Here is an 18887-nt window from a genome sequence, read left to right on the forward strand (position 1 = left end):
TTCCTTTTCCAAAGCCTTTCTGGGAAAGGCTATTTCTAAGGTTTCTTTGGCCAGATGGATCACTCTTTGCATTTCGCATGTCTGCAAAGCAAAAGGTTTATCTCCTCCTGGTATTGTTAAGGCTCACTCTACCAGGTCCATGGCGACTTCTGCTGCTTTTTGGTCTAGGGTTCCTTTGGACAAAATTTGTGCAGCAGCGACCTGGGCCAATTCACATACCTTCATTTCCCATTACAAATTATATCTGATTTCTAGGGGTAGAGCATCCTTTGGCTCTGCGATGCGCAGGAATATCCTTCCATAGGGACCTCCCAGGATTGGAGTAGCTGGGGACTCTGTCCCACAGGTTGCAGATAAAATGAAGTTAACTACTTCAGATAAAGAAGTTATGTACTCACCATAACATTCCATCTGAGTAGTTATACTTCATTTTTCTGTAACCTTCCCTCCGTCCGTCCCCCGGACCTTGTCCTGTCTATACAGGTTTGGTTCATTGGGCTGAGTTGCTTATTTATTTAGTTGCAGCAAACTCGATCTGAGGGAAGGTAGGAGATGGTAGTGCATTATGGGTAGGGGGAGGAGCTCGGAGCTTAGAGCAGGTGCTAGAAAAAAAGTTGCCGGCTCGGATACGATACGGATCCGAATACCCACAGGTTGCAGAAAAATTAAGTATAACTACTCAGATGGAACGTTATGGTGAGTACATAACTTCTTTTTCATACTGATTACCAGGAGTAGACAGAAATGAAATAATACAAAAAAAGAGAGGGCAATATAAGAGACTCTGAAAGAAAAAAGTGACTGTACTCGCAGTGGTTCAGCATACAGTAAAAGGAACATTAGACTGAAGACAATTATATGCTACTGCTGCAATTTAGTGTTTAGTACACAGATCAGAAAAGCTTCTTACTGTTACAACTGCAAATGTGCAGTTGTCCTTTACAAATGAAAATTATAAAATGTTTTATATACATTTTTTAAACATTTTCAAACACTGAAGAAAGTGAGAAATAATGAAGTGTGGGTTCTTTGTTCCTCATTGCCTGATGACAGTCAACCCTTCTGTGACCTGGCTTGTCCATTATATCCCCAGGGTCATGAGTCTGTCATAGCTGTACTTTGTTAGACTTGTTTACAAATCTGGATTTTTTTCAGTAATTTCAAAGTATACCAGCCAGTGTAAAAATAAATAGTAGTAAGATGCACATTCTTCTGAATATAATGTTGTTAAACTTATGAAAGAGGTCTGTGCTGGACTGTGGGGAATTACAATGTTTCTAAGTACAGAAGTTGTTGTCAATCTTAAAATAACAATGAATTTTGGAAAGGTTGCCTAAAATGTGGTTGGCCCAGGAAAAAGCAGTGATGTAGTTGTATGAAAATCTATGGTGTGGGTACTCCCTACTCTCATCCATGCCAGGGACAGGTATGAGTTCAGAGATTATTACATGTGAAATCTGTCCACGGCCAGCGCTAACTGTCTTGACTTCTGCCATGCTGTTTCTCTCTTTCCCAGCCTAGTAGTTTGTCTCTATACGACCAAATCCAGCTCACTTCGATGTGTCACTACTTCTGTGATCCCAGTTATTCACTCTGTGTCCTTCCCAAACTTCAGGCTAGACAGACATCAAAGCTACCTCTTTCCTGTCTGCCCTAGTTCTACATCTTCATAATGGGAATGCTGCCTTCTCTTTTGGGATCCATTGCCACCATTTTTTTGTATTTCTTGTGTAGATGTCTTCAATATTCTGGTTAATCTACACTGTTTATCCCCCTAGAGGAATCAGTGTGTGACAGGACTACATAAGAATAAATACCAAGACAAAACAGGGAAAATGTGTCTTCACCTCCACCTGATTCGTCCTCCTGAAGCCTACTGTCATCCAGAGAGTCCTTATTCCTTGCAGTCTCTAAAGTGCTGGTAGTGACTTCTTTTGTTCGTGGAGTGAGAGAAATGTTCTCATTCCTGGTCAGTTCTGTAATTCACATTTCTTTAAACGGCAAATTAAGCAGTTTCTGATGTTTACTCTTCACTGCTTCCAAGCCAAAATCACACACATCATCAGGCTTCTAATGTGCTGTCATCAGTGACATAACCCTTCAGCCAACAACGGGATCCTCTGGTTGAACATTTTATTAGCAGTTGTTCATCCAACTGTGGATGTGATACGGCCTGATGCCGCAGTTTGCCAGGCCAGAGGAATGCAATGCTGGCATACTGCATGGTGATTAGTATGCTGACCCTGTACATTTAGTGACCAACAGCTTTTTAAGTTAGTCCCACATTTTCATCACAACATAATATTCTTTGATTTTTATTTTTGTATTTATAGTGTTTGCAAAGAATTGGCTTATGGACCTTGATTGTATGTGTGTGTGCGGGGGGTGGGGGTAAGAACTTTTGTAGACCTAGTATTGTGAATATATTTATTTTAAATGTAATTTATAATGGAATACTGGGGATAGCAAGGGTTGGGGAAGCCACTGGAATGGGAAATCTTCAAGTCAGCCTTAAAGTGATTTGTTACACTGCTTTTGTTTTGCATGCCTTGCAATAGCAGTATCACTTACTGTACGTAGTGGCGACTGCTGTGTGTGTTTTCTTTGGTGGAATACTTTTTCTTAATTGAAACTATCAAGACAGGACTTCCATTGCATTCCAAAATGTATTTTTCTGAAACTTCATCCCTTGGTACGATGTCATGCTGGGTTAACAGTGCTAGATTAGAGCTGTAAATATTGAAGCATGGCAGGCTTTTTTCACAGGCTTGCTGTTATTTTTTTCCCAGTGCTTCATCTGTGACAGGATGAAAGCAACGTAAATGCATTTATATTCAGTTTTGTAATCTAATCAATATTGCACTGGCTGTTTTACTATTTTTCAAAGCCCTTCTTTTCAAGGAGTTAATGTTAGGTTTGTGCATTGGTGAAATAGGTTGTATCTTTGTATTGCACTGCTGACAGCCTCATCTTGTTACAGTTCATTTTTAAAAATGGCATAAACTGTACGTTTTGTTTTTGTGGAAATAGTTATCCGTTTATGTACTGCTTTCAGTAGTCTAAGCCAAGGTATGATGATAGTCGGCTGTGCAATACTTATCAGTTGTCCAGAATACTGTAGAATGTCCCTGACTGGGTTTTGACACTCATATAAACACACACACAACTTTAACACAATACCGTTGCATACACTGCTTCATTGAGGTTAATTACAGTGCTTTATGTATAATTTCATATTCGTACTTAACTTTTAAACAGATCCATACCATTCACTAACTTCCTACCCTACGTTATAAACAAAAACACTTTACCCACTACACACAACTGCCACTCAAAGCATTTGCAAAAGTTGTACTGCTGTGTACTACTCATGATAACAGGAAGTGCAAACAAAAATGAAAGTAATGCAGTCACCAGTTTTGAATTTCATTTAATAGGCATCAGCAAATAAATTCATTACAGTATATCCTAGCAGAATCCTTACTTTTCATGATTTCACAAATTTATTTTATTTTACGTTATTTTTTGATTGCTTTTGTTGACCCGAAAGTCAGCAGTGGCCTAGGGAGAAAAGCTCCATGAGATACAGCAAGAAAGTAACGTGTGTAGTTTAATGAATTGCTTGAGCATACAATAATGAGAAAAAAAGCAATGTCTGCTTGAACATAAAGTAGTGATAAAAGAAAAATACTCACAAGATATGTACCACTATCACTCGCAAGCATGCTATAATCATAATGCATGCAATGCAATGATATTCTGATCTACCTTCAAATCTTTTTTTTATGAGAGTTTACTCTAACAATGTTTAGACCGATTATATTTTATAATAGTACAACAACAGTAAAGTGAACCTGCATAGCAATGTAAAGTTGTGAGTGTGGTACAGTGTTCTTCTTCTTTCGGCTTTTCCCGGTTAGGGGTCGCCACAGCGGAACTCCAGTCTGCTAATGATTGGCAGTAGATTTTTATGGTGCCGAGGTGCCAGCCTGATGCCCATTCACGCATGTTTTTCGAACGCCACTCAACCGTGGGCAGGACATGCAAACTCCACACAGAAGGCGCTCCAGCCGAGAATCCAATGGGAGAGCCTCTTGCTGTGAGGCAACAATGCTACCGCTGCACCACCGTGGCTTTTGAGTGGATAACAGAAGAGCACTGGCCAGGTCGTCATTTTAGAGCACGATTTTACTACCGTATGGACCATCGTTAACATCAATATAGCTGTCGTCTGAACTTCCTGCTGAACTCAAATAAGGGTAATCTTTGTAAGGATGTAGAATTCCAGCATCAGAAGTTATACCAGTAACTTGGACATCAGTACTTTCAACAGAAACAACAACTCTCTTTAGAATTAATCTCATACACTAAACTGACAGTTTTTGTTGAATGCCTATTGTGACATCAAAGGTGTCCATATTCCATAGAGAATTGCAAGGAGGAGGAGCACACAATGAACAGTAACAGAAAAAAGGGAACCGTTATTACAAGTCATGAAACAGTTGTGAAACCATGGAAGAAGGCATTACAACAATCAAACAACTGTGCAGGTAAGAATAGTGACAAATCACTTTTAAGTATATATTTCTGTCAAAGAAAGTGGTAGGATAGTGATATTTGTTTTTATTATTATTATTTGTTAGCCAGGTAAATTAGTTGATCCTGAGATCCTTTGCTGCCATATCGCATGCCAGTAGTACATACATTTATTTTATTTCAATGTATATGCATAATGGAAAAAATATATAACAGAAAAACAAAGGATATAACATTAGTGTGGTTGGCAGATTTGGACAATCACAAGTGGGTGATGTAGCTGTAATTCTTAGTACATGTACTCTTTCAGTAATCATTGTTTTGAACAGTTGAGATAATCTGTTATGTCTGTAGTATTGGCGTTTGTAGACCTCAAGTCTGTTGATCTTTAAACTTCTTGAAGGTAAATATCTTTTGTTCATTCCAAACATTACCAGATAGATGGGGTATGCCTGCAAACTGAAACAGTCGAAATGCGGTTTCCTGTAGAGCTAGAGTAAGTGCATGCCTTCTGAGTGTAAGGGGCATCCTGATCATTGAACACTATTGTGCAATGTTGTGTTGCTGCTTGTGTGTGGCAGGATGGCAGTTTCCATGTCTGATGATTTAAATGTGAAGGTGTTTTATACAGAGGTGGCAGTTGCTGAGATGAATAGCCTCTTTGACTTTTGCATGATTAAATATTGATGCTTTCTGTATTTAGAAATGATGAGAAAGCAACACACCCTATTTAGTACTGTATGGAATAAATATGTATTGTCACTACAATATGTTCTTCTTCTATTGGGTGTTAATTCCCTGACAAAGCATAATCTTCCTACAGTACTCTGTGTGGGCAGCTTAGTGACAGTGGGGTAAAGAGGAGCCTTAATGTATGAAGCTAGGTGTCTGAGAAAATTGGTGTGCCATTTGGGTCTGTAACAAGCAGTTTACTTGTATATCGTAATTATTGACGGCGTAAACAGTTGTAAACTTAGCACGATTTAGGATGTGTTTACTAGACAATCAGGTGTAATATTTAAAACCCGATTCAAGATTCTTGTGCACTGTAGTAGTATTTTTGCTCAGGTTTTGTGGCATCAGATCATGTGTAGGGTGATTTGAAGATTTTTGTTACTGTTAGAAGTAGCTAATTCATTAACAGGGTGAAGTAGATATTATCCCAACAATAAATCTTTGTAGGACATCTGAGAGGAGCTTTATCTGATGTGACCATTTTTCACTCATTTCATTAAAGTTACACCCTTGCAAATAGCTTCAAAACCAACCATGGAGTCCATCCCACAGCCACAGCTGTGACATGTTGTGATTAGTGGATTGTGGTCAGCTTCAGCTTCAGCTTGAAGTAGGTCATTGACATCCTTGTATGTTTTTGTTATTGAAATGATAGTGAGGGGAAAGGGGTACTATACTTGAGTTAGGGAATAGATTGTATAGGTGAGTGGTCTGGAAGTTACTGGGGCAGCCATTGTTGTGAATAATGGTTCAATGTCACCACAAGAGTGACTACTTTTTTCCTGACAATTTCCTTGTAGCTTTAGCAGATTTTGTAGAACAAAATGTGTTTCTAATCCAGTTTTAATGCTTCTAAATTGTGTAGTGTGGCAAAAAGTGAAAGAGGCAAGCAGCCTTTTTCTTTCAAGTGAGTTATTTTGTTTCTTCTTTTTCCCCTTCCTTAGGTATGCCTCATTCTGTGTTGTACTGCTCCCTACAAGATCCTGCCATTCCAAGCCCTCCTGGATATAACACCAACAAAGTAAGTCAGTGTGGTGCTTGTTGATTTTCTCCATGTGTAACGGGGTGATTAAATGAGAATTTGTTGGCTGTTAAGTTTAAAACCTGTTTAAAATTGCAAGCCGTGTTAAAAGGTTAAATGCCTACATTTTGCTGATATTTAGAACTGGTGTCAGAATTTGTTTTTCTCTTGGTGCCTCTGACCTTTATATTTGGCTTGTGGTGTACTATTTTACCACACTGTATACATATTGTATTGTTGACGCTTCAGAGCTTTAACTTTTCTTTCCCTTGTAGCCATTTAGGATTTCCCATAGAGTACTAGATTTATTTACGATCCATCCATATATATGACTCACTTTGTTGGAAGAAACATCATTTTTTCTCTCACTGTCTACTCTGAGATTGTTGGCTATCTCCTTGTCTCTCATAATGGATATGCTTATGCTGCTCCTTGCATGTCCAGTGTTCTGTACTAAATGCATTTTGATCATTTAATGTTATCTTTCTACAACAGTTTTTCATTATCCTGTTGTGCCACTTTTTCCATTTTTTTTCTTTACTTAGGTTTTGATTATCCCGTAGTACCCCATACCCGTGCTGATTATATTTTGGTGCCTGTTCTTCCTTGATGGCAACTTTCTCTTTCTGTTTGGCATACTGACGTCTGGATTTCATTTTAATTGTTCCTTTCCTTATTCGTTTGCTTTTCCTTAGTATCTTTACTCTTACCAGAACTGTTATTTCTGTCAGGCAGTGGTTTGTCTGCCTTGCCTTTTTACTTTATTATAGCTTCACAGTCTCTCCACCTTCTCACAAAGCTGCCTCTTACTCTTTACCTTTGAAATGTGCCTGGCATTCTGCTCTGATTTACTTTATCTGCTATTACATGCTTCTTATCACCCAACAGAAATAAACTGTCATGTATTGGGATTGGGAGGGATTGCTATTTCCTTGCTTCAACTTTGTACATCTTACTGTAGACACGTTTTTCTTGCTATAAAACTAGTGGTTGGTTTCTCCTTTGAGCACTTGTCACATTTCATTGTTTGAGACTTTAATGGTTAGAGGTACAAATGTGTATTTTCTGCACTAAATCTAGTACCAGATCCTAAAACTTGGCATCTTGTGTCATACCAATGGCAAATCCAACAGACCATTCATAAAGTGATATGTTGGATGGTGAAGTTAACTAAAGTTTAGATGGTAATTCGTATTCCGATAACTTCAGAAACTGTTACAGAACCTACTCCTGTGGAAATTTAAGTGTGAAGAAGCTCGTATTTTCTATTGGCCATTTCATTATTTGACCTGTAGTCTAAAATCAAGAGTTTGAAACAAATGAAAGCACCTGGTCAAGATAGCCTTCCTGTTGAAGAAAGACAGAGCTTCATAATAAGCAGCAGATTTTGTTTTATAAAGTTTGCAAGTATTATGGTGGGTTGCAGACATTAAAGACCAGATTCTGTCTGAGGCAAAAATTATTCCTTAGAAGAATATCTAGCTTGAGGATAAGAAAGATATTAGAGTAGTAAGTTTTCATTTGAAGTATGACTTTGAGTGTACATAGTTTCTTGAGAAAAGGATAAGATAAATTACAGACATGCTCTTAAGTGCATACATTTTGAGATGGTTTCTGTGCAAGGCTGTTAAACTTATGAGTCCTATAGAGTTCTATACGAATGAGATTGGGAGTATGATAGGTTAGCATTACTTCCAAACCACGTTGACTTTTCGTTAGAAGTTAACATGTTGGTGTTCATCACTGGATCACTGGTGAAGTGGTGTAAGCTGTATGAGTTATAGCCAAGTGGCCAACTTTCAAAACTTAAGGACACCTTCTACACACACTAACAGCTATACACATCAAGGAGGGTGGCATAAACACAGTGGTTAGGGTGCCCAAACCTTTACAACTTTCCAAGAAAGTGAGATCTTCCTTGCTGGCTTTGAGTGATTGAGAATCAGTTAGAGAGTCACTAAGGCTGAGCAGTTAAGTACCCCGTTGGGGAAGATCTTCCACTTTATCAACATTTGTGAACAAAAAAGTTATAGACGGGGGCTAGAACTAACATTTTTTTTGTGTTTGGCATTAAAAAAATATATAAAATTTTATTTTCAGTCAAAATTCTGTGTGGGGAAATTCCTTTTAAATTACTGCTACTTTTTTAAAAAATTTTGTCTTTTTGTCAAAAACTATAGCTAGGGACATGGAGTACAGGTTTTGGGGGTTTTCATTAAACATTTTATTTCAGAACTGTAAATGTCTAATCAGTTTATACTGTCAACTTTTCAAGTCTCTTCTACCTGCTTGTCATGCACTTTTTTATTCTCCCTCCCCCAAATGCATGAAAAAAAAAGTTGCATAGGAGTGTTTGGCCTTCAAATCAGGTTCCTCTTCTCCTAGCCAACAATGAGCGACTCTGCAGTGGCCAGTACTGTTCCCCCCTGTACCTTGGACCGCTCTTAGGTTTCTCTTGAACCCTCTAGTGTTGCTACTTGAGAAATTGCTGTGGTCCAGGAGTCATGCACATCCTCTGTGGCTATTCGACTGGCCTCTTGGGGCAAGGGAGAAACACAGTTATCTATGTCAGAGGAAGGAGTGGATGATGATGTAGGAGTGGATGAGGCTGTACAGCAAAACCAATCTAAGGAACTTGATTCTTGGGGATAGGACCGATCCTCGAGTCGGTCTTTATTAGGGGGGTCTCTTACAAAAAGGCAACAGAAGGTTGAGATTCTCTTAGAAAAAGAAAACAGAATCATTATCATCATCAGCTCCCCTTTTCCCATTTTTTTTACATGGGGTTGGGGTATCATGTTAACTGTTGCCAACTCTTTTGCTTCAGTGCCACACTCCTGCCTTCTTCAACACTCAGGCCTGACTGTTGCAGATCTTTTTTCACATAATCCATCCACCTCTTTGCTGGACGTCCCCACTTCCTCTTCTTTCTGTCCCAAATCTTCCTCACCAGATTGTCTTCTGCTTTTCTGCACGAGTCCATACCACCATAATCTGTTCTCTTTCATCTTTTCTGCAATTATAGCTACTTTGGCTTCTGCTTTTATATCTCCATTTCTTCGTCTTTCCCACAGTGTGCCTCCTACTACCCTTCTCAGGCACTTCATTTTCATTACCTTTAGGTTCTTCAACTGATCTGCCTTTACTGTCCAGGTTTCTGTACCATACAGTAGAACTGGTCGCACCACTGTCTTGTATACCTTACTTTTCAGCTTTTTTGGCATTCTTCTGTCATAGATTACACCCGACACTCTATGCCAGTTGGCTGCAGCCCCTCTGATTCTAGCTTTGACCTATTCATTCAGACTTCCCTTCTCCTGAACCACCCCTCCCAGATACGTGAAGCTGTTTACCTGTTACACTGTCTTCCCTTCTATATCTATTCTCAGCTTCTTCTGATTTTCCCAATATGCTACCATTACCACCATCTTATCTGTGCTTAGTTTCATCCCATGTGCCTTCAGTTTTGCATTCCATTCGCCTATCCTTTGCTGAAGTTCTAGCTCAGAGTCCGCCTGTACTGCCACATCATCCACATACAGCAACTTTGTTGATCTGCCGCCTTCAACCTGTTTGCTAATGTAGTCCATCACCAGTATGAGCAGCAGTGGGCTCAGAGCTGAACCCTGGTGTGCACCCACTCCCACTGGGAATCCCACTGTGAGGCCGAACACTGTTCATACTTGGGTCCTTGTACATAGCCTGCACTAATTCTACCAATGTTTCTGGGATTTCAAACCATCGCAGTACTGCCCAGGTCCGCTTTATTGGGACCTTGTCATATGACAAAAAGAAAACAATATTGGGCATTTTTCTACTGTTTCACATTGGAAGGACAGAGAAGATTGAATGGGTTTGTTAAGGGCTTATTTTATGCCTTTCAATTTTTAAATTCTGACTATTCTCAGAATTTTAAAAGTAAAAGATTTTCATCTCTCTCAGATTCTGATTCAGAGCGTTTGGGACAGGACTTAGACTTTGATTGCATTTCTCAAATGCCAGTGCTACAGGAGGAGAATCAGATTCTGCCCCCCACTCCGAAGAGTTATCTTTTTCTTATACTGTAACAAGAATGAAAGAACTGTTTCAGGGTAACAAAAGGAAATGTCAGAATCTCAGCAAATAATATGACTTATTACATGTGGATTTTCCTTAGTCTGTCGCTGTTCCCCCTGTATTGCCAGCATTAGATGATGCTGTTTTAATAGTCAGCAATTTGCCTGACAGTCAGCCACCTGACCCCAAAAAGGTCTGCTAAATTATATGAGGTTCCTCAAACCCACAGATTTCTGTTTTCACTCTCCAGAACAGACACTACAGTGATTTGTTTGTCAAAACCATCTTCTGCCAGACATCTTTTGGCAGGTAACCCTTTCCCTTTCTAACAAAGATGGGAAAGCAGTTGATAAATTTAAGAAGGTTTCTTCTTCTTCTTCCTCCTCCTCCTTCAGAATAGTAAATTGCCAGGCTCATGTATACTGTTTCTGCTAGCTTCCTCTTTGTAATGTGAGGAAGTTAGTTGTTGATCCCCCTTCCAGAGAGGCTACAACATCATTGAATTGTTTGACTTCTTTAATATCCTGTGTGACTCAGATAACCAAACATTCTTAATGTTCATGCAGCACTGCTAATACTATATCTAGAGCAGCTGCTATTGGGTCAGTGATGAGAAGGTTTGCCTGGCTACGTTCCTAGAATTTACCAGAAAATGTTACAGCTGAGATCCTGAATGCTGTCCTGGATAAAGAGGTATTATTTGGCCCATCCTTTGCTGAGGTCCTTAAAAGGTTTGACAAAAGAGGAAAGGTAAATTCAGGGGTCACTTTTTCAATTCTGCATACCAAAATATAATAGTAACTTTCGTTCCAGTTCAAGATCCTTTTATAGGAAGAAGAATAAGCAGTCTCAGCAAGGTACAGGCAAACAGGGTTTCAGAAAGCAATAGGTAGGTTCAAAAAGGATGGAGGATCCTCCCAAAACCAATTACAATTTAAAAATGTAGACAGACCATATACACCTTCATATTTTCCCCTTCCCACCCTAGCATTTTAGTAAAACTGTCCCAAAGTCTAGGTCTTCACTTCCCTCTGTGGCACCTGATAACTTCAGACACTTGGCTTCTAAAAATCATTCAAAAAGGCTACAACTGGTAGTGGGAATGTATTCCTCCTTTTGAGAGGATTCCTCCACATCCATAGAATCAAACATCCCTGTTTCCTCCTGTACTAGAGCAAATGGTGTCTCTTGGGATCATAGAACCTGTTCCCCTATATCAAACAGGGAAATTACTTTATTCAGGATTGTTTCAGGTGTCAAAGAAAGAAGGAATCTAGAGACCTGCCCTAGACCTTTCTTATTTGGAACCTTCACATCAAAGTCCCAGCATTCCAAATGCTCTGTCTTCAGTTTTTAAGTATCATTCCAGTTACGTATCACATCCCAATGAAAAAATTTCAGATGTTTTTAAAGATTTTCTGTGTCTGGTTTGCATTTTTAATTCTCTGCCTTACTCTCTAGTTTGTCTACAGCTCAAAGGTGCAAAGTGATTGCACCAGTAATATCCCATTGCAGTTTGCAGGGCATTCACATTTTCCTATATTTAGAAGACTGCCTGACTCCCTCTTTTACAACTTGTCGAGAATCTCTGGCTTGGGTAAGAAGCCTTTTTTTCAGTCTGGTTTCAGGTGAACCTAGAGAAATATTTTCTCATTACTTCTTGCAGGATACTGTTTCTGAGATATCTTTTGAATACATCCCTCATGTTGATTTTTCTTTCTCAGGACAAAGTAGAATTTTATAAGGAACAATTTGTGTTATTCTTCAACTAGTTCATGACACCTGGCTGTATACATCTCAGGATTCTGGGTTTCATGAACTCTATAGTTCTCACAATTCCTTTGGTCAGACTTCACGTGGAGAAAATTCAGTGCTTTCTCAAATCAGCTTGCACCCAGCACCAGCACCCCCTATCATAAAGGGATACTCCAGTGGGTAGACCAGACATCCCTTAGCCCAGGTCACCCATTCTCTTTTCCAGCCCCTACTCTGTCAGTAACCACAGGTGTCTCAGACTTTGCTTTGGAAACTGTTTTCAAAGGGGGGGGGGCAAGGTTGGTGAAGTAAGCAGCATACATAAATGTCAAGGAAGTAATGTCTGTAATAACTGCTCTCATATCTCTAAATCATTCTTGAATTCCAGGCCCTGTACTAGTAATCACAGACAACACCACAGTGAAGTGTACATAAACAGTTGGGGGGGCAGATCCTACCCACTTTGCAGAGTAGTTATTGTAGCTTGGGAACTAGAAACTCAATGGTCTCTAGCCACATAGGTTACTTACTTTCCACCAGAGCAGAATATTGTGACAGACAACTTGAGCAGGACCAGGACAGACCCTCACAAGTAGGAGTTGAACTTGGGATCTACTAGGGATTTATCTATCATCTATGGTAAACTACCAAAATATATATCAGTTTGTCTCCATTCATAGCAGATAGTTAAAGAAATTCTGGTCCAGGAACTCTTTGCCTAACAACCTAGAAGATGGATGGCTTCTCATTCCCATAGACAGGAATGTTTCTGTATGCCTTTCCAACCTTTCCTCCATTAACTAAGGTTCTTCTAAAAATTCAAAAGGACACTCCCAGGATAATTAAAGTGACCTTCTTTTGGACCAGGCAACAATAGATGTCCTTCCATATCACTGTTGCAGTATTTTTTACAGTAGGGATTCCCTGCCAAAGGCAGCCGGACAGTAAGGTCCCTGCACATGGTGTAGGGCATAAAGGTGACATCTGGACATATCATACTCGGAACATCTTTGCCACCAGTCTGAACGCCATCTTCAGTTGTTTGTCTGAATGGTTGTTCATCTGCTGGTTTTAGTACTATCAGATAAGTTCCCCATTGAGGTTTTTCTTTTTATTATCTTACCTTTACCTTGTTTTGGTTGTTTGGTTTCATGTCATCTAGAAATGGGAAATGCCAGTGCAAGAGACAGATTCCCCATAAAGATCATCACAAACAGTGTTTGTTCTCTTTAGGTGCTTCCCATGATCATACGTCTTGCAAGATTTGTCAGTCCTTTGTCCCTAAGACGTTGCGGAGTCTGCTTTCTTCACTTGCAGTTTACCTTGAGAACCACTGACTGAAAATTGCTGGCTAAGGATACCGTGGAAGGATCTTCCTGACTTCAGCACCAGCCGTCTTGAGAAGAAAAAGGCCAAAAAGGTCCGGTCTGATTCTTCAGCTGTACCACCTCTATTTGATGCGTCTTTGGTGAAGGCTCGGAGAATCATCTGGTTTCTTTCTCAGATTCCTCTGTTGTGATTGCTTATGAGGCCAGCATGGACCCAATGCCATGCATGTTCATGGAGCTTTTGCAGACATCTGCCTTGGGTGTGCAGGAGGAACCAGGACTTTTTATTACTGAAGAACCAAGGGCTATTTCTCAAATTCTAATAAGGGAAGAGGTTCCAATTACCATTATTGAGTTCTGGCAGAGGTCAGTGCCCCCAAAATTTTTCAAGACTGATGTCCCACTCAAAAAGAAGCAACAACTAAACATGAAAAGAAGAACATATTAGACATGCAAATAAGTGACCAACTGGAATCCACCAAATCCACCAGACAAAGCACCACACACCAACTTGTATTGTTTAAGCACTTTCATTCTATTTATTTTTGTGAAAACAAAACTTCCTCAGAAATATAAATCTAATGCAAACCATGTTTAAAAAGAACCGCTTCAAATCATGTGACCTAAAATCATCCAGTCGTAAAGTTAAAAAGGTTCAGACCTCCTTACACAATTGAAACACTTCTGTCATTGAAAAGTACTATCTAATAAGTGACCATTTTGGCACAAATATAAAAAAAATGTAAACATACTTTAACATTTCAATGAATGTGAAAAAAATGTAATATTCATATGTTCATTCAGACCCGGAGCGCAGTCGGTCCTTAATTTGATCTGCCAGGATGACTCGCAACATTCAAGCAGATCTATTAAAATCCCCACCAAATGTTTTTGTGTTCACACTGTCTAAAACAAAAAAAGTGAATTTACAGAAATCATTACACATTAGGTCATGCTTAGCTAATGCACCAATGTCCTTCTTGTGAATAGCAAGTGTGTGCTCATAAATTCTTCTCACTAAGCACCTTGTAGTTTTTCCAATGTAACCATGGCAAGTTTCACACCTAGCAATGTAAACAATACACTGGGACTTAACAACTGAATCTTTTATCCGCCCAGATGTCAATATTCAATGCACTAAGGTGAGTAAAAGAGAATGTGATGCATATCTACAATACCTACAGTTTCCACACCGGAAAGTACCGGGTGTCAGATTGCTTAGACTACCTTAATTAACTTGCCATTCTAATATAATTTTAATATTGGAAGCTCTTTTGTGTGAAAAGGATGGTTTATTTCCTGTAACCTTCACTAGGTCAGAATTCCCCACTATGACTTTCCAGTTATCATTAATGATACTTTTAATGACTAACATGTCATTGGATAAAGGATTGGGAAATACCAACGTGAAATTGATACCACTGGCAGTTTCAAACACACCCTCACTGCTGTTGGCAAATAAATCAAAAGAATTTTGCACACACAGGACTGGCTTAGCTTTTCCATGCCTAAGCAATGAAACTTCATTTCCAGTGATGGTTAGCCAATCAGAATCATAGCCATGATCAATAAAATAAATCAAACAACTTACACTTTTCTTCTAAAAAATCTGATCATCTGATGGCAACCTACTTAAACGAATAAATTGTCCCTTAATTGCAACTTTCTTGATGCAAGTAGGATGTAAGCTTTTTTGGTGTACATATAGATTAACAGAAGTTGCTTTCCTGAATATTTTGCATGCACATTTTTTTATAATGATGTTATATCCTAGGGAAATGTCCAAAAAGTTGATACTTTACCAAAATCAACAGTAGTGAATGTGACAAAAGGAGGTACTGCCAGCACAGCTAGCTGGAATTCTGTAAATAATTATATCTCATTGAAGAATATAGAAATGATTTATACAAGATGCTTGTGTTACAAATGTATTGGAACTGTATGTCGTGTATATCAAACTGTTTTGTACAGATGTGTGTTGAAAAGGTATTTGTAAAGTGCTGTGTTTGAAATGTAACCACAGTGTGCCTACTGCAGAGTACAGAAGTGTACGTGCACTATTGTAACTTTAAATTAATATGTTGTAACAGAGGAAACTGGATGATTAACCTCAGTCCAACTTCTTCTTCTGAGTTGCCAGCCCTGCACCCAACCTTCTATGGAAGGGGCAGACATACACACATGCCTAGGGGCAATTTAGAGTGTCCAGTCCACCTACAGCATGTCTTTGGGATGTTGGAGGAAACCGGAGCACCTTGAAGAACCCACACGACCACAGGGAGGACAAGCAGACTCCGCACAGAAGGCACCCCAGCTGAGGAATGAACCATAGCACTTCTTGCTGTGAGGAGACAACTCTACCCACTGCACCACCATGACCGCCCGATTAATCTCAGTCCAACAAACTTTAGAAAATATCTGAAATTAAATCACTTTATAGGCTAGGCCATAAAGATGCTATCTCACAGGTTTCATTGCAACCAGAGAGACAGAGTCTGTATTGTCTTTGGGGTGAACTTATTACTCTCTGGAAGTGTGGAGAAATGCAATTGTTTTATAACTTCCAGCACCTGCCAAAGATCTGAGCAAAAGCCCTTGTATGTGTATTTTTACAGGTAGATGCTAAGTCCTGCCAGTTGCCAGCAATGGAGGTTTGCACTGGAACTAGAAGTCGGATGACCAGAAATGATGTCATCCTGCAAACTATCCCAGCAATAATATTTTAGATATTATTTTGAGTAGTCTCTTTGAGAGAGAGAGAGAGAGATCATGCTGTGTTCTGTCTTGGACCTGACAACAAGAAGAACCATTCACCACATCATCTGCCTTCCTCTATTAAGTAAGTTAATAGGGAATAGTGATTTTCTTAGATTCAGTCAGGAATATAGTGAAGCTTAGTTTAGATATTTTTTTTTTACTTGTTTGAGACTGTGCTTCAATGTTGTGTTAAATATTTCCTGTGATTTTGAACTCTGATGTCACTGTGAATATATATTTAGTATTGTCCTGCTCTTTTATTATTTATATATTCAATATTTTCATTGTGGCTGATCTTTGTAGAAATATTTAAGTTTTGAGAGTACTTGCATATTTATTTGGTGACATTGTGTGGGCCACTCCTAGCAGCCTTGTTCTTGGTCAAACTACCGTTTGTATTAATATTGCACATTAAGCTTGGACACCCTTTGTTAAGGGCCTTAAAGTAGCTGTCAAGGGGTTCTGGTGGCAGTAGTAACTACCTTATAGTCTGGGCAAAAGGGCGCATAGCTAGTAAACCTGTGCCAGTCTTTCCCAGGTGTGTGTGTGTGTGTGTGTGTGTGTGTGTGTGTGTCTGTGTGTCTGTGTGTCTGTGTGTCTGTGTGTGTCTGTGTGTGTGTGTGTGTGTGTGTGTGTGTGTGTGTGTGTGTGTGTGTGTGTGTGTGTGTGTGTGTGTGTGTGTGTGTCAGATGTTTAGGCAGAGAGAGTGTTGGAGGACTTGGCTTGGAACCCTGGCTAAGGACTCAACTCTGTAGGTATGCCAGTGGGGAGTCATATTTGGGATCTGGAGAAAGAGGAACCAGCCCCGGACTCACTGTGGCCTCAGTGTACTCTTAAGGGAAATTGCACTTGATGCAGAGAACTGCACTGGAAATAGTGTGTGTACTACTTATCCTCCCAATGAATGTCCCCCCAACAGGTGACACATTGGTGAGGATTGAGGTTCTTTTCTGGCCCAGAGGTGGGATATCCATGTCATATATTGGTTGGCAATGGTGGGTCGTCACTGTGAACTTTAAAACAATTCTGTGCTGGTATTGATATCCTCTGCAAAATATAGAAATTTGTCCTGTGCCCCTTCTCTAGGAAAAACAAATCATCAATGTAATGACAATAAAAGATGATTTTGTTAAACAAAGGATGTTCCTTTATGACTTTCATCTCCCAGGATGCCATCACAGGAATAGTGAAAGGTGGGCAACCCTTGCCCCCATAGCTACACCAGAAATCTGCTTGTAATATTTATTAAAAAAAATGTTGACAAGCACTAGGTGCCATAAACAACAGACTGTAGTGATCTCACATGAATTTAGTTTGCTTTTTTTTTGGCTAAATATTCTCTGACCATTTCTATGCCTTCTTCCTGTCTAATACTAGTATATAAAGATACAACATCAAAGGTGCCAGAAGAGACCATTTCACCTACACATGACAAATGTGTTTAGTGAGAAGTGTTTATGAGTACACACTTGCTGTTCACAAGAAGGACAAAAACAGTGCATTAGCTAAGCATGCCCTAATGTGTAATGATTTCCATAAATTCACTTTTTTGTTTTGGACAGTGTGAGCAAGGAAAATGTTTGGTGGGGATTTTAATAGATTACTTGAATGTCACAAGTCAGTCTGGCAGATCAAATTAAGGGCTAACCCCACACTCTGGGTCTGAATGAACATATTAATATTAAATGTTCTTTTACATTCATTGAAATGTTAAAGTATGTTTAAATGTTTTTTTTTTATATTTGTGGCAAAATGGTTGCTTATTAGTTATTACTTTTCAATGGCGGAAGTGTTTCAATTGTGTAAGGGGGTGTGAACCTTTTTTAACCTTATGATTGGATGATTTTAAATCACGTGATTTGAAGAAGTTCTTTTTACACAGATTGTGAATTTCTGTTTTCATGAAACTAGACGGAATGAAAGCACTTAAGTAATATAAGTTGGTGTAAGGTGCTTTGCCTAGTGGATTTGGTGGATTCCATTTGGTCAAACAATTAAACCTATTTCACCTCTTCCAAAAGATCCTGAAAGTGAATGGCAAAGCTTCACTCCAGGCCTGTTTAATGCCCTTATGGCTCTCAAGCCTCCTAAGGGTGTTTCTGTTTCTGATCCCTCTGGTCTTCTACCCCTTTTAAGAGACCCAGGGGGTAGGATTCTTCTGAGAAGGATGCTGCTGATTCTGATAGAGCCCCTGACTTATTCCTCACAGATTCCTTTGCCACTTGACTATAGTTATGAGGAAGAAGAGTCTATCGGTCCTGATGGTGTCTTTGAGGAGATGTCATTTCGTGATACTGTTTCTAGAATGCTGGATTTTTTCAAATGGAACTGTGCTAAGGTGTCTGAAGTTCAAAAGAGGTACTATGAGCTTCTACAAATGGAGTCTCCTAGATCTTCTGCTATTGCAGGTTTGCAGGATGGCTTTTCCACTGCTTCTCAGGCTCTTGACCCCTGACTCCCTGCTCCCCAAAAAACTGATAGGTTTTATAAAGTGCCTAAGGACTGCAAGTTTCTTTGTAAGTGTCCATCTTATGACCCCTCTATGGTGTCTGTGTCTTCCAATAAGCTTTCCAAATTGTTGCCTTCCACTAAATTGCTGCCATTTGATAAAGATAGCAGAACCATGGAGAGACTGGATAGGAAGGTGTGCACTTCTGCTACCCTAGCCTTTAGAGTTAACTATCAGACACATATGACTA

The 18887-nt window shown here is 39.4% G+C and overlaps 1 protein-coding gene across 1 annotated transcript in view; it reads left to right on the forward strand.

Moving 5' to 3' along the window:
* QTRT2 (queuine tRNA-ribosyltransferase accessory subunit 2) overlaps positions 1-18887 on the forward strand; it is an 837401-nt gene that overhangs the window by 161448 nt on the left and 657066 nt on the right. Inside the window, exon 4 of the mRNA XM_044073156.1 lies at positions 6216-6292. Within this exon, the coding sequence (XP_043929091.1) occupies positions 6216-6292 (77 nt within the window). The remainder of the gene's footprint in view (positions 1-6215; positions 6293-18887) is intronic.

Source organism: Protopterus annectens, chromosome 5.part1, assembly GCF_019279795.1.
Source record: "Protopterus annectens isolate FY-2018-M chromosome 5.part1, PAN1.0, whole genome shotgun sequence".
Lineage (NCBI taxonomy): Eukaryota > Metazoa > Chordata > Ceratodontiformes > Protopteridae > Protopterus > Protopterus annectens.